A 16526-nucleotide genomic window follows, 5' to 3' on the forward strand; every position below is an offset into this window, starting at 1 on the left:
AGTATTTGTGGGATGACAGCGAGTTGAGGAGGTTGCAGGTGGATCATTTACACTTTTATTACTTTTTAAGACCAACAAGGTTCTCAGCATCACATAAACCGGGCGAAAACAAATTATAAATAATATTCACCTAAATAAAAGAAAAACAGCACCTCCTTGCAAGGCACTAAACCAGACGAGATCCCGACGGAGTGTTGACTTAGCAGGTAGGCTAAAAATAACTAAGTGGGAGTGGAAATGCACCTTCGTGTTTGTGTGTGTTTACCTTTGCTGCAAGCTCGCAAATGTGAACATATGTTACTGACTCTTCTGCAAACCTCTCATTGTTTGGGCTCATAAACAACTCGAAGTGTACAGTTTGGGAGATTTATGTGCGAATTATAATTATTGCTTACAGGCCTGCTGCACATTGCGCGAAAGCATCAACATTTGCCTAAAAATAAAGAAATAAATGCAATTCGGAGGTTCTTTCTAATTAAAAACATACACACTGTATGATTTTTTTAAATTGTAGTTTGTCTTCAGAACTTGAATTTTTATTAGACTTAAATTGGTTATAGTCAACATATATTGAATTGTGTTGTATTTTTACATTTAAAAAATGACATATCACACACACCCCAAGAACAAATGTTTTTTTTTTGCTTTAAAATCCTTTTAAAATCGATATTTTGTCTTGTCACATCCAAATAAATTTTCAATTTTGCATAATTGGTTTGCCTTCATCCATTTTTTGAGCCGTCTATCCTCATAATGGTCGCAGGCTTACTGGAGCCGATCCTGGCGGATTAAGTGGGATACACCAGTTGCCACCCAAAAAGACACGTGTAGATGAACAACCATTTACACTCACAGCCACACTGAGAGTGGAGAAGTAATTTCCCATGACTGTTTTTGGTTTTTGGTGCCAAGAAACCGCAGTACCCAGAGAAAACCCACACTGGCACTAGGAGAACATGCAAACTTCATATGGGAATCAAATCTGCCATGAGGTGAATGTGCTAACCAGTCGCCTGCCATGCTGCTGTCAGCCATCTTCAACATTTAATTAAAATAATGCAAATTAATGTAAAACGTTTTAATTGTGAATTTTTATCCAGATAATGGTGTGACATATTTCCAGTCTTTGTTCCAGTTTATTTGTGAAAATGTTACATTTGAAGTAGCAATGTATATAAATGGCATCCTTAATCCTTCAAACTTCAAGCGATAAACAAATATTTTTAGAACACTTCCCCAAATTTTGTAACATATGCAAAGATTTTTGTTCGACAATATGATCATGTTTACAGCATGTTTGTATCGTGAATAAATAGTTGATATATTTTCAATATGTTCAGGTTTTCAAATTCAATAAAAAAAAACACACACACACACAGTATAGGGTTTTCAATTGATTGCAATTATGTATTATTATTATTATTTTTTTTTAGTTAGCGAGGAGGTGCGGCCATGTTGTCAGCCGAGGAGATCCTGTGCAGCACACAGCAGGTGATCGCTGGGCTGGAGGCGCTCAGAGGAGAGAATCGCAGCCTGCTCGAGAGCCTGCAGGTGGCGTCCCAGAATGACGAAATGGCGGTTGAAAGCGACTGCAGCGTGGAGAGCCAGAAGAGTGGCATAATTCGACAGTCGCTGGACAGGATCGAGCTGGGGCTCAGTGAAGCGCAGGTTGAGTCCTACAGAAAGAAAACAATCAAGAAAAAAACTATGACTTTGTTTAATTTAATAGGATGTGGTTTCGTGGGGGTGCGGGGTACAGACAAAACAAAAAGAAGAATGAACTCTACCATGCGGTACTTTGTGTGTTGTGCAATCAGGTGATGATGGCGCTGTCGGCTCATTTGAGTTCTCTTGAGGCCGAGAAGCAGAAGCTGCGAGCACAGGTGAGGCTGCCAATTCTGGATTCTAAAAAGGGGGAGCAAGAAGAGGTTGATTGAATTTGTTTTGGCATCCATTTAAAGGTACGCCGCCTGTGTCAGGAGAACCAGTGGCTGCGCGATGAGCTGGCGGGCACCCAGAAACGTCTACAGGAGCGCGAGCAGGATGTGGTCACGTTGGAAGAACACAATAAGCATCTGCAGTTCATGGCCACTATGCGCACATACGACCAAGAGGAGACACCGCTGCCGGTGAGATGGCACACCTACACTCGCAGGATACAAACAAAAAGTGCCATCACACATTACATGGTTGATTTGACGACTGAGAAAACAAAATGTACACAGGAAGATTGATGGTTGCAAATGTTTGAAGACAAAATAACATACTGCCATAGTCACATTTTTTGTTTAGTATTCATCGTAAAGTACAGTGATACGTCATCTTACGAACTTAATTGGTTCCCAGAAAGTCTGTGTAAGGCGAAAAGTTTGTCTTTCAAACATTTATTTCCCATAAGAAACCATTCAAATGAGAGTAATCCATTCCCAGGTCCCCATAAAACATAATTTTCTACTAAATAAGCCTTAAAACTACACAAAAGATACCTTATTTTATGTATAATAAATGGGCTACTGTATTGTAATTAAAATAAACTGTACTGTATAATAAAGTCGTTTTATTTACCTTTGTGATGGTAGTTGTCAATGGATGGTAGCAATGGTCGACTTAGCGTAATAGTGTGTCCATTTCGGCTAAACACTAGCCTGTGGTGGGGGGTTTTTCGGGTCCATAATAGCAAAAGTACTCCACTCGATAACAAACTATGTCTGCACTCAAAGAAAGGTGGTGATGAAAACTAGTCCGCCAGCCACCGTGGCGCTGTTCAACCGTGTGGTTTGGTGTTCAACCGCCGAAAACTAGTTTGCCAGCCACCGTGGTGCTTTGTGGTTTGGTTCGTTTGCCGAAAACTAGTTCGTTAGCCAAGACTATATGCTCGCGAATTTAATGTTCGTGAGTGGAAAAGTTTGTGCGCTAAAGCGTTTGTAAGCTGAGGTATCACAGTATTTGGTATTCATTTAATATAATTTTTCCAAATATTGTTGTATTTTTTTTTGCGAGTACCGTATTTTCCGGTGTATAAGTCGCACCCAAAAGCTTTCATTTTCTACCTTATATGTGAAGTAATATTGAGCCACAACAGGTCTCGCAACTACTGTCAGCAGCCACCCACCCCATTTCCCCCCTTAGAAGAAGTAGTATGTAACATCAGCCTCTACTGTAGCACCTTATAATGTGGTGTGCCTTATATTTGGAAAACTTTTATCTATTTATGTATTATGTCTGTGTAAGCTCTCAGTCATACAGGAGTGGTCCATCGATGAAAAAGTTTCTTCAGCCGACATCTGTACTGGACGTTTCGCTTCTTATCCAAGATGCTTCTTCAACGAACTAAAATCTTTTGCCGGTAGTTTCGGCCCTATATATGTATCCCTACTGTCCAGACGCGGTGGTGCCAGTCTCTGCTATGATTGGTCCCTGCTCTCAGATTGGGGGGAGCAGAGGACTACTCCCTGCGGCTACACTGATTACTTCTATTGTCCTGCCTGAGTTTGGGGTCTACGACTGGCCTGATTACCCCATTTGATCTGGTATCACCACATCAGCATAACTAAGCCTATGTTGCCTAAGAAGTCTGTTGTATGAACGATCGTAATGAACCTCACCCCACCATGGCGATTTAGTGAAGGATTTTGCTGTTTTATGAAAATAGCTTTTAACCTCATTGTCGTGGAATGAGTGGTTGCTAGCTGTTAGGTGCATATGTACTGCCGATTGAGGCGGAAACGTCCGACACCTTCAAAGAAGGACAGATGATGGCTAAAGAAACCTTTTCATCGATTTATATATTATATTTGGGAAACTTTTTTTTCATTAATGAAGGTGTGCCTTATAGTCTGGTGCGCCTCATACAGTGAGACCTCAACTTACGAACTTAATTGGTTCCCAGACAGCGTGTGTAAGGCGAAAAGTATGTATCTCAAAAAAAAAAATTTCCATAGGAAACCATTAAAATGGAAATAATCCGTTCCCGGGTTTCCATAAAATATACTTTTCAACTAAATAAGCCTTAAAACTACACACAACATGCCTTATTCTATGTATAATAAATGTGCTATTGTATTGCAATGAAATAAATACACTGCATTGTATCATAAAGTCACTTTATTTACATTTGTGATGGTCATTTATGGCTTGATGGAATGGCGTTGGAGGTCGAAGGTCAAAAGGAATTGCTGTTTGGAAAGAGAGGCGCATTACATGACGACTGTAATTAAAGAAATAAACTGTGCTTTTATTTACCTTTTTGATGGTCGTTGATGGCTTATGGAAGGAGAGTCACCTTCCATAAGGACTGTTGGTAACTTAACCTCTGGTGCTGTTCGGTCGTGTGATTCCGCCGAAGATCACTCCGCCAGCCGTGGTGGGTGTGTATTATGAAAATAGTGCTTATTATAAGGTTTAATTTTCATAAATTTGACGTTTGTAAGACAAAAAGTTTGTAAGTTGAGGTGTTTGTAAGTTGAGGTCTCACTGTATATGGAAAAGGTTTGAAAATACATTATTCTTTGGGGGTGCGCCTTATACACCATAAAATACAGTACTTTTATTTCAGCACATGTATTTTTAGTTATTTATTTATTTACTGTTTTTTGTCTTGTCTTATATTTACAGGATGACAAGAGCACAGCTTACAAGAAGGAATCTTTGGATGACCTTTTTCCTGGCGAGGATGAAGAGTCATCACAAAGTAACACACACACACACACACACATGACAAAATAAAGCGAATAATCGAAATGACCTGAATAATGTGTGTCAGTGTCGACGTCGCAACATCACCACAGCAGTGCGGCAGCGGCAGCCCAACAAGGAGGCTACGAGATTCCCGCTCGCCTCCGGACGCTCCATAATCTCGTCATCCAGTACGCCTCGCAGGGACGATACGAAGTTGCTGTGCCCCTTTGCAAACAGGTGAGCGCTCCCTGCTGCCGACGTATCGCAAACGCCGCAGGTCGTAAAATCGCTTTAAATCATGTAACCGAAACTTGAAATCCATCCCCAAGGCTTTAGAAGACTTGGAGAAGTCGTCGGGCCACACCCACCCTGACGTGGCCACCATGTTGAACATTCTGGCACTGGTGTATAGGTGAGGCCTGTAACTATGGCAACACAACAAATTAAACAAGTGTTAACTCATTCACTGCCATTGAAAATATCCGTGCCATTCCCAAATTTGTTTGGGTTGTTTTTTTCTTGTTTGGGTGCCGATAAAGTGCCGTCAATGTTTTTTCCCTTCCACAAGGTGGCAGAATTTTTCCATGTTAGCGCTTTGTTCCAGCTTCAGCTGTTGTTAAAGCACTATATAAACCAGTATGTATGTATTACATTGTATATTGGACATCCGCCCCCATTTCAAGCTCATATAACTCCAGACCCATATAATTTAGGAATTAACTCTTTTCTGATGAAAGAAGAGAATCTAAGGTTTTTTTTACGCTGCATTGAATGTTGATGTCGTCCTAAAACTCATTATTCTATTTGTCCTGGAATTCAAGTTACAATGACAAAAACCCTGGCACTGTAGTGGACACATTTTTGCAAATGTCTGATTGTGAATGACTTCAAAGTAATTTGTACACTTTTTTTTGTATAATTAGAGACCAAAACAAATACAAAGAAGCTGCCAACTTGCTAAATGACGCGCTGGCCATCAGGGAGAAAACATTAGGAATGGATCACCCAGCTGTAAGTTGAACATAAACAACACATGTCATGTCACTGCATCTCACACACACGCGCACGCAAACACACGCGTGTTTGGATTCGTGTTTTTGCCTGTGTTTATAGGTGGCGGCCACACTCAACAATCTGGCTGTGCTTTACGGGAAGCGAGGCAAATACACCGAAGCTGAGCCGCTCTGCAAGCGAGCCCTGCAGATCCGCGAGAAGGTCAAATGTTTTCCATATTTCTGGTGGGGAAATTTTGTGTCCACTCCATCGTCACTCAAATTCCACGACCCACAGAATATTGAGTTTTAGGACTACATCAACATTCCGAGCAGCATGACAAACTTTAGACTCTCTTTTCTCATCAGAAAAAAAAGTTAATTCCTAAATGATATGGGTCTGGAGTTATATATAAGTTTGAAATGAGGACGGCTGTCCAAAATGCAATGCAATACATACATATTGGTTTAATATAGCGCTTTTCCAACAGCTGAAGCTGGAACAAAGTGGAAACAAAGGAAATGCTTGTGGAAGGGAAAAAACATTGCCAGTGGTCTGACCAGCGCTTTATCAGTGCCCAAGCATGAAAATACAAAACCTGAACCAATTCGGGAGTGGCACTCTATGTCCTATTTTCAATTCCCGAATAAATTTGGGAATGGCAGTGAATGAGTTCAAATGTGATAGTATTTTGGTTTTTACTTTATGTATTTTAATAACTAATAACTCATGTAAGCAGTGCAATGGAAGATTTCTGGTGGGGGAAAAAAATCAACTGGAACAACTATGCGAAATCACGTGTTTACAGACCCAGTTGTACTTTGCATGATTCGCCAGGTGCTGGGCACGGAGCACCCTGATGTGGCCAAACAGCTGAACAACTTGGCACTGCTATGTCAGAACCAGGGAAAGTACCAGGAAGTGGAGCGCTACTACGAGCGAGCTCTGCACATCTATCAGAGCAAACTGGGACCTGACGATGCTAACGTGGCCAAGACCAAAAACAACCTGGTAAGCGCAACCTCAACCCCTCATCTTCTTCCTACTCGTTCATCTTCTTCCTTTCAGGCCTCTTGTTACCTCAAGCAAGGAAAGTATCGCCAGGCCGAAGCGCTCTACAAGGAGATTCTCACCAGAGCGCATGAGAAGGAGTTTGGATCTGTATCCGAAGGTACGCGGAAACTTTACCTTTATTATTATTGACTTATCTTCAATCCAGGCTTGCTGTCATAACATCCGATCTTTTTCTTTCGCGCTCCACTGTCGTACAGGCGACACCCGGCCCAGCTGGTCAGGGAGCGGCGACCAATCTGGGCATCAGGATGGCCCGCTGAGGCGAAGCGGCTCCTTCACCAAGCTGCGAGAGTCCATACGGCGAAGTAGTGAGAAGCTGGTGCGCAAGCTCAAGGGGGTCGATGTGGAGGAAGCTACCCCGAGGAATGCTGGGTAAAGTAATGCTTGTCTGTAAGTAAGTCAGGCCTGCGCCCCTGACAGTAGTCTGGGGCGCTGTTCGTCCCAATGATGACAAATTCAATATTAAGTGTCGCTAAGTCCCTTGAAAGTGCGACCTAAAGTTTTAGGAATTGGCTTTTTTTTTTGCTATTGAATACATGGTTGTTGTTTTTTTGGGGCTAAAAACGCCTTACTGTACGATACATAGCTCTTTTTTTCAGGCTCAAAACGCCTTACAATACATGATTCTTTTTTCGGCTAAAAACGCCTTACTGTACATAGTCATTTTTTCTTTTTTGGGCTAAAAACGGCTTAGAATAAATGGCCTTTTTTTCGTGCTAAAACACCTTACTATACATGGTCGTTTTTCTCGGCTAAAAACTCCTTACTATACAGGGTCCTCTTTTTTCGACTTAAAACGTCTTACTCTACATGGTTGTTGTTTTTCGGCTAAAAATTCTTTACTATACATGGTGCATTTTTTGGGGCTAAAACGGCTTAGAATAAATGGCCTTTTTTTTCGTGCTAAAAACACCTTACTATACATCAGGGGTGTCAAAGTCATTTTTTGCCACGGGCCACATTGTAGATATGGTTTCCTTTCGAGGGCCGTTATGAATTTGGGGAACCCATTAGAATGTTTAAATCCCTTCAAATATTACATATAGAGCACACAGCAAATTAATGAATCACTCGTTTTCAAATTTGAAATCAAGAATAATGACTTTTATTGTGGTTGACATCCAAAAATATGAAATTTTGGCTCAGATTTTAGCAATCATCATGGAATTTAACAAGTTTTATTTGCTCGTCGCGGGCCCAAAAAAAAATGTCTACTTGGCGGGCCGAATTTGTCCCGAAACATGTCAGGTATCTGAACACCTGTACAATACACTGTCTGTAAGTAAGCTAAAATCTGCTTAACATAGTTTGATTTTTTTCGCGGGCTAAAAAAACCTTACTGTACATGGTCGATTTGGCCCTCGGGCTAACTTTGACACCTGTGCTATACATGGTCGTTTTTCTCGGCTAAATACACCTTACTATACATTGCCTTTTTTGGGGGTGCAAAAAAACACCTTACTATACATGGCCATTTTTTTCTCGGCTAAAAACATCATACTATACATGGTGTTTTTTTTTCTACTAAAAACGTCTTACTAGACATGGTCGTTTTTTTGGGGGGGTGGGGGGAGGAGGCTAATAATGCCTGACTATACATAGGTTTTTTTTCGGCTAAAAATGGCTGACAATAAATGGTCCTTTTTTGGCTAAAATCGCCTTACTATACATGGTTGTTATTTTCTGGCTCATTCAACCCTAAGGACAATATAGACCTCTCATCACCTCCCTGGTAGTTGAGTGGTTAATGTGTTCATTTGCGATGCGGAGGGGCACTGTTCGAATCGCATGCCTGCCTATATTGTGTGGCTATCAAATCTATGATTCCCCCTCATGCTCACACTCACCCCTTGGAACAATCTTGGACTGCTTACCTTGTGGTCAAATGGTTTGTGCATTGCAGAGGGCTTTTTTGTTTTTTTATCGCTAAAAACGGCTTACTATACATGGTTGGTTTTTTTTTGCGCTAAAAACGCCTTACTATACATGGTCGTTTTTTTCGGGTAAAAAACACCTTAGTATACATGGTCGTTTTTTTCCGGGCTAAACACGCCTTACTATATATGGTTGTTTTTTTCAGGCTAAAAACGCCATATTATACATGGTCGTATTTTTCGCCTAAAAACGGCTTATTATACATGGTTGTTTTTTTTTCGGGCTATAAACGCCTTACTATACATGGTTGTATTTTTCGGCTAAAAACGCCTTACTATACATGGTCGTTTTTTCCGGGCTAAACACGCCTTTCTATATATGGTTGTTTTTTTCGGGCTAAAAACACCGTACTATACATGGTTGTATTTTTCGGCTAAAAACGCCTTATTATACATGGTTGTTTTTTTCGGGCTAAAAACGCCGTATTGTACATGGTCGTATTTTTCGTCTAAAAACGCCTTATTATACATGGTTTTTTTTTTCGGGCTAAAAACGCCTTACTATACATGGTTGTTTTTTTCGGGCTAAAAACGCCTTACTATACATGGTTGTTTTTTTTTGCGCTAAAAACGCTTTACTATACATGGTCGTTTTTTTTCGGGTAAAAAATGCCTTAGTATACATGGTCGTTTTTTTTCGGGCTATAAACGCCTTACTATGCATGGTTGTTTTTTTTTGCGCTAAAAACGCCTTACTATACATGGTCGTTTTTTTTCGGGCTATAAACGCCTTACTATGCATGGTTGTTTTTTTCGGGCTAAAAACGCCGTACTATACATGGTTGTATTTTTCGGCTAAAAACGCCTTACTATACATGGTCATTTTTTTCGGGTAAAAAACGCCTTAGTATACATGGTCGTTTTTTCCGGGCTAAGCACGCCTTACTATATATGGTTGTTTTTTTTTCGGGCTATAAACGCCTTACTATATATGGTTGTTTTTTTTCGGGCTATAAACGCCTCACTATACATGGTTGTTTTTTTTTCGGGCTAAAAACGCCGTACTATACATGGTTGTATTTTTCGGCTAAAAACGCCTTATTATACATGGTTGTTTTTTTCGGGCTAAAAACGCCGTATTGTACATGGTCGTATTTTTCGTCTAAAAACGCCTTATTATACATGGTTGTTTTTTTCGGGCTAAAAACGCCTTACTATACATGGTTGTTTTTTTTCGGGCTAAAAACGCCTTACTATACATGGTTGTTTTTTTTTGCGCTAAAAACGCTTTACTATACATGGTCGTTTTTTTTGGGTAAAAAACGCCTTAGTATACATAGTCGTTTTTTTTTCGGGCTATAAACGCCTTACTATACATGGTTGTTTTTTTTTTGCGCTAAAAACGCCTTACTATACATGGTTGTTTTTCTCGGGCTAAAAACGCCTTACTATACATGGTTGTGTTTTTTTTTTGCGCTAAAAACGCCTTACTATACATGGTTGTTTTTTTCGGGCTATAAACGCCTTACTATACATGGTGTTTTTTTTTTGGGCTAAAAACGCCTTAGTATACATGGTCGTTTTTTTCGGGCTATAAACGCCTTACTATATATGGTTGTTTTTTTTTTTCGGGCTATAAACGCCTTACTATATATGGTTGGTTTTTTTTCGGGCTATAAACGCCTTACTATACATGGTTGTTTTTTTTTCGGGCTAAAAACGCCGTATTATACATGGTCGTTTTTTTCGACTAAAAACGCCTTACTAGACATGGTCGTTTTTTTTTGGGGGGAGGAGGCTAATAATGCCTTACTATACATAGTTTTTTTTTCGGCTAAAAATGCCTGACAATACATGGTCCTTTTTTGGCTAAAATCGCCTTACTATACATGGTTTGTTTTTTTTTGGCTCTAAAAACGCCTTACTTTAGTTGAATGGTTGTTTTTTTCGGGCTATAAACGCCTTACTATACATGGTTGGGTTTTTTTGCGCTGCGGAAACGCACTGTACGAATCGCATGCCTGCCTTTTTGTTGGCTATCAAATCTATGATTCCCGCTCATGCTCACACTCACCCCTTGGAACAATCTTGGACTGCTTTTTTTGTGGTCAAAACGTTTGTGCACTATAGATGGCTTTTTTTTTTTTTATCGCTAAAAACGCCTTACTATACATGGTTGTTTTTTTTTGCGCTAAAAACGCCTTACTATACATGGTCGTTTTTTTCGGGTAAAAAACACCTTAGTATACATGGTCGTTTTTTTCCGGGCTAAACACGCCTTACTATATATGGTTGTTTTTTTTCAGGCTAAAAACGCCATATTATACATGGTCGTATTTTTCGCCTAAAAACGGCTTATTATACATGGTTGTTTTTTTTCGGGCTATAAACGCCTTACTATACATGGTTGTATTTTTCGGCTAAAAACGCCTTACTATACATTGTCGTTTTTTTCGGGTAAAAAACGCCTTAGTATACATGGTCGTTTTTTCCGGGCTAAACACGCCTTTCTATATATGGTTGTTTTTTTTCGGGCTAAAAACACCGTACTATACATGGTTGTTTTTTTCGGCTAAAAACGCCTTATTATACATGGTTGTATTTTTTCGGGCTAAAAACGCCGTATTGTACATGGTCGTATTTTTCGTCTAAAAACGCCTTATTATACATGGTTGTTTTTTTTCGGGCTAAAAACGCCTTACTATACATGGTTGTTTTTTTCGGGCTAAAAACGCCTTACTATACATGGTTGTTTTTTTTTTGCGCTAAAAACGCCTTACTATACATGGTCGTTTTTTTTCGGGTAAAAAATGCCTTAGTATACATGGTCGTTTTTTTTTGGGCTATAAACGCCTTACTATGCATGGTTGGTTTTTTTTTGCGCTAAAAACGCCTTACTATACATGGTCGTTTTTTTTCGGGCTATAAACGCCTTACTATGCATGGTTGTTTTTTTTCGGGCTAAAAACGCCGTACTATACATGGTTGTTTTTTTCGGCTAAAAACGCCTTACTATACATGGTCATTTTTTTCGGGTAAAAAACGCCTTAGTATACATGGTCGTTTTTTCCGGGCTAAGCACGCCTTACTATATATGGTTGTTTTTTTTTCGGGCTATAAACGCCTTACTATATATGGTTGTTTTTTTTTCGGGCTATAAACGCCTCACTATACATGGTTGTTTTTTTTTCGGGCTAAAAACGCCGTACTATACATGGTTGTATTTTTCGGCTAAAAACGCCTTATTATACATGGTTGTTTTTTTCGGGCTAAAAACGCCGTATTGTACATGGTCGTATTTTTCGTCTAAAAACGCCTTATTATACATGGTTGTTTTTTTCGGGCTAAAAACGCCTTACTATACATGGTTGTTTTTTTCGGGCTAAAAACGCCTTACTATACATGGTTGTTTTTTTTTGCGCTAAAAACGCTTTACTATACATGGTCGTTTTTTTCGGGTAAAAAATGCCTTAGTATACATAGTCGTTTTTTTTTCGGGCTATAAACGCCTTACTATGCATGGTTGTTTTTTTTTTGCGCTAAAAACGCCTTACTATACATGGTCGTTTTTTTTCGGGCTATAAACGCCTTACTATGCATGGTTGTTTTTTTCGGGCTAAAAACGCCGTACTATACATGGTTGTATTTTTCGGCTAAAAACGCCTTACTATACATGGTCATTTTTTTCGGGTAAAAAACGCCTTAGTATACATGGTCGTTTTTTCCGGGCTAAGCACGCCTTACTATATATGGTTGTTTTTTTTTCGGGCTATAAACGCCTTACTATATATGGTTGTTTTTTTTTCGGGCTATAAACGCCTTACTATACATGGTTGTTTTTTTTCGGGCTAAAAACGCCGTATTATACATGGTCGTATTTTTCGACTAAAAACGTCTTACTAGACATGGTCGTTTTTTTTGGGGGGGGTGGGGGGAGGAGGCTAATAATGCCTGACTATACATAGGTTTTTTTTCGGCTAAAAATGGCTGACAATAAATGGTCCTTTTTTGGCTAAAATCGCCTTACTATACATGGTTGTTATTTTCTGGCTCATTCAACCCTAAGGACAATATAGACCTCTCATCACCTCCCTGGTAGTTGAGTGGTTAATGTGTTCATTTGCGATGCGGAGGGGCACTGTTCGAATCGCATGCCTGCCTATATTGTGTGGCTATCAAATCTATGATTCCCCCTCATGCTCACACTCACCCCTTGGAACAATCTTGGACTGCTTACCTTGTGGTCAAATGGTTTGTGCATTCGGGCTAAAAACGGCTTACTTTACATGGTTGTTTTTTTCGGGCTATAAACGCCTTACTATATATGGGTTTTTTTTTCGGGCTATAAACGCCTTACTATACATGGTCGTTTTTTTTCGGGCAAAAAACACCTTAGTATACATGGTCGTTTTTTTCCGGGCTAAAAACGCCTTACTATACATGGTTGTTTTTTTCAGGCTAAAAACGCCATACTATACATGGTTGTTTTTTTCGGGCTATAAACGCCTTACTATACATGGTTGTTTTTTTCGGGCTAAAAACGCCTTACTATACATGGTTGTTTTTTTCGGGCTATAAACGCCTTACTATACATGGTTGTTTTTTTTCGGGCTAAAAACGCCTTACTATACATGGTTGTTTTTTTCGGGCTAAAAACGCCTTACTATACATGGTTGTTTTTTTCGGGCTAAAAACGCCTTACTATACATGGTTGGTTTTTTCGGGCTATAAACGCCTTACTATACATGGTTGTTTTTTTCGGGCTAAAAACGCCTTACTATACATGGTTGTTTTTTTTTTGGGCTAAAAACGCCTTACTATACATGGTTGTTTTTTTCGGGCTAAAAACGCCTTACTATACATGGTTGTGTTTTTTTTTTGCGCTAAAAACGCCTTACTATACATGGTTGTTTTTTTTCGGGTAAAAATGCCTTACTATACATGGTTGGTTTTTCTTGCGCTAAAAACGCCTTACTATGCATGGTTGGTTTTTTTTTGCGCTAAAAACGCCTTACTATACATGGTCGTTTTTTTTCGGGCTATAAACGCCTTACTATGCATGGTTGTTTTTTTTCGGGCTAAAAACGCCTTACTATGCATGGTTGTTTTTTTCGGCTAAAAACGCCTTACTATACATGGTCATTTTTTTCGGGTAAAAAACGCCTTAGTATACATGGTCGTTTTTTCCGGGCTAAGCACGCCTTACTATACATGGTTGTTTTTTTTCGGGCTAAAAACGCCGTACTATACATGGTTGTATTTTTCGCCTAAAAACGCCTTATTATACATGGTTGTTTTTTTTCGGGCTAAAAACGCCGTCGTATTTTTCGGCTAAAAACGCCGTACTATACATGGTTGTATTTTTCGCCTAAAAACGCCTTATTATACATGGTTGTTTTTTTTCGGGCTAAAAACGCCGTATTATACATGGTCGTATTTTTCGGCTAAAAACGCCTTACTATACATTGTTGTTTTTTTCGGGCTAAAAACGCCTTACTATACATGGTTGTTTTTTTTCGGGCTAAAAACGCCTTACTATACATGGTTGTTTTTTTTTGCGCTAAAAACGCCTTACTATACATGGTCGTTTTTTTCGGGCTAAAAAATGCCTTACTATACATGGTTGGTTTTTCTTGCGCTAAAAACGCCTTACTATACATGGTTGTTTTTTTCGGGCTAAAAACGCCTTACTTTACATGGTTGTTTTTTTCGGGCTATAAACGCCTTACTATGCATGGTTGTTTTTTTCGGGCTAAAAACGCCTTACTATGCATGGTTGTTTTTTTCGGCTAAAAACGCCTTACTATACATGGTCATTTTTTTCGGGTAAAAAACGCCTTAGTATACATGGTCGTTTTTTCCGGGCTAAGCACGCCTTACTATATATGGTTGTTTTTTTTTCGGGCTATAAACGCCTTACTATACATGGTTGTTTTTTTTTTCGGGCTATAAACGCCTTACTATACATGGTTGTTTTTTTTCGGGCTAAAAACGCCGTATTATACATGGTCGTATTTTTCGGCTAAAAACGCCTTACTATACATTGTCGTTTTTTTTCGGGTAAAAAACGCCTTAGTATACATGGTCGTTTTTTCCGGGCTAAACACGCCTTACTATATATGGTTGGTTTTTTTTCGGGCTATAAACGCCTTACTATACATGGTCGTTTTTTTCGGGCTAAAAACGCCGTACTATACATGGTTGTATTTTTTGGCTAAAAACGCCTTACTTTACATGGTTGTTTTTTTTCGGGCTATAAACGCCTTACTATACATGGTTGGTTTTTTTTGCGCTAAAAACGCCTTACTATACATGGTTGTTTTTCTCGGGCTAAAAACGCCTTACTATACATGGTTGGGTTTTTTTTTTGCGCTAAAAACGCCTTACTTTACATGGTTGTTTTTTTCGGGCTAAAAACGCCTTACTATACATGGTTGGTTTTTTTTGCGCTATAAACGCCTTACTATACATGGTTGGTTTTTCTTGCGCTAAAAACGCCTTACTATACATGGTTGTTTTTTTCGGGCTAAAAACGCCTTACTTTACATTGTCGTTTTTTTCGGGTAAAAAACGCCTTAGTATACATGGTCGTTTTTTCCGGGCTAAACACGCCTTACTATATATGGTTGGTTTTTTTTCGGGCTATAAACGCCTTACTATACATGGTTGGTTTTTTTCGGGCTAAAAACGCCTTACTATACATGGTTGTTTTTTTTGGCTAAAAACGCCTTACTTTACATGGTTGTTTTTTTCGGGCTATAAACGCCTTACTATACATGGTTGGTTTTTCTTGCGCTAAAAACGGCTTACGATACATGGTTGTTTTTTTTTCGGGCTAAAACGCCGTATTATACATGGTCATATTTTTCGGCTAAAAACGCCTTACTTTACATGGTTGTTTTTTTCGGGCTATAAACGCCTTACTATATATGGTTTTTTTTTCGGGCTATAAACGCCTTACTATACATGGTCGTTTTTTTCGGGCTATAAACGCCTTACTATACATGGTCGTTTTTTTCAGGTAAAAAACGCCTTAGTATACATGGTCGTTTTTTTCGGGCTAAAAACGCCTTACTATACATGGTTGGTTTTTTTTCGGGCTAAAACGCCGTATTATACATGGTCGTATTTTTCGGCTAAAAACGCCTTACTATACATGGTTGTTTTTTTCAGGCTATAAATGCCTTACTATACATGGTTGTTTTTTTCGGGCTATAAACGCCTTTCTATACATGGTTGGTTTTTTTTGCGCTAAAAACGCCTTACTATACATGGTCGTTTTTTTCGGCTAAAAACGCCTTACTATACATGGTTGGGTTTTTTTGCGCTATAAACGCCTTACTATACATGGTTGGTTTTTCTTGCGCTAAAAACGCCTTACTATGCATGGTTGTTTTTTTCGGGCTAAAAACGCCTTACTATACATGGTTGTTTTTTTTTCGGGCTAAAACGCCGTATTATACATGGTCGTATTTTTCGGCTAAAAACGCCTTTCTATACATGGTTGGTTTTTTTTGCGCTAAAAACGCCTTACTATACATGGTCGTTTTTTTCGGCTAAAAACGCCTTACTATACATGGTTGTTTTTTTCAGGCTATAAACGCCTTACTATACATGGTTGGGTTTTTTTTGCGCTAAAAACGCCTTACTATACATGGTTGTTTTTTTCGGGCTAAAAACGCCTTACTATACATGGTTGTTTTTTTTTTCGGGCTAAAACGCCGTATTATACATGGTCGTATTTTTCGGCTAAAAACGCTTTACTTTACATGGTTGTTTTTTTTGGGCTATAAACGCCTTACTATACATGGTTGGTTTTTTTTTGCGCTAAAAACGCCTTACTATACATGGTTGTTTTTTTCGGGCTATAAACGCCTTACTATACATGGTTGGGTTTTTTTTCGCTAA

The 16526-nt window shown here is 39.1% G+C and overlaps 2 protein-coding genes and 1 long non-coding RNA gene across 5 annotated transcripts in view; 1 reads left to right on the plus strand and 2 right to left on the minus strand.

Annotated features, from left to right (window-relative positions):
* The window catches only part of klc3 (kinesin light chain 3), an 18328-nt gene continuing 1802 nt past the window's right edge, over nucleotides 1–16526 (plus strand). The window contains exons 1-12 of one of the 3 annotated variants that reach the window (XM_089014410.1): nucleotides 1–206; nucleotides 1434–1668; nucleotides 1818–1883; nucleotides 1962–2129; nucleotides 4615–4690; nucleotides 4763–4914; nucleotides 5007–5089; nucleotides 5601–5688; nucleotides 5791–5892; nucleotides 6508–6681; nucleotides 6739–6841; nucleotides 6942–7116. In XM_089014410.1, coding sequence (XP_088870536.1) covers nucleotides 1453–1668; nucleotides 1818–1883; nucleotides 1962–2129; nucleotides 4615–4690; nucleotides 4763–4914; nucleotides 5007–5089; nucleotides 5601–5688; nucleotides 5791–5892; nucleotides 6508–6681; nucleotides 6739–6841; nucleotides 6942–7116 — 1403 coding nt within the window. In that variant the 5' untranslated portion in view covers nucleotides 1–206; nucleotides 1434–1452. Of the gene's footprint in view, nucleotides 207–1433; nucleotides 1669–1817; nucleotides 1884–1961; nucleotides 2130–4614; nucleotides 4691–4762; nucleotides 4915–5006; nucleotides 5090–5600; nucleotides 5689–5790; nucleotides 5893–6507; nucleotides 6842–6941; nucleotides 7135–16526 lie in introns of all 3 variants that reach the window. The other 2 variants (XR_016117227.1, XM_089014409.1) reach the window with 2 other exon arrangements.
* Nucleotides 1538–4607, minus strand: LOC148888401 (uncharacterized). The gene is made up of 4 exons (XR_016117228.1): nucleotides 4113–4607; nucleotides 1986–2143; nucleotides 1788–1905; nucleotides 1538–1676 (listed from the first exon to the last, which is right to left on the minus strand). It is a non-coding gene; the product is annotated as an uncharacterized LOC148888401 (long non-coding RNA).
* Nucleotides 6887–16526, minus strand: part of ercc2 (ERCC excision repair 2, TFIIH core complex helicase subunit) — a 25068-nt gene continuing 15428 nt past the window's right edge. Inside the window, exon 24 of the mRNA XM_089014395.1 lies at nucleotides 6887–7027. The gene's annotated coding sequence lies outside the window, so the exon portion shown is untranslated. The remainder of the gene's footprint in view (nucleotides 7028–16526) is intronic.

The sequence above is a fragment of the Hippocampus bargibanti genome, linkage group LG14, assembly GCF_051943395.1.
Source record: "Hippocampus bargibanti isolate YZ-2025 linkage group LG14, ASM5194339v1, whole genome shotgun sequence".
Classification (NCBI taxonomy): Eukaryota; Metazoa; Chordata; class Actinopteri; order Syngnathiformes; family Syngnathidae; genus Hippocampus; species Hippocampus bargibanti.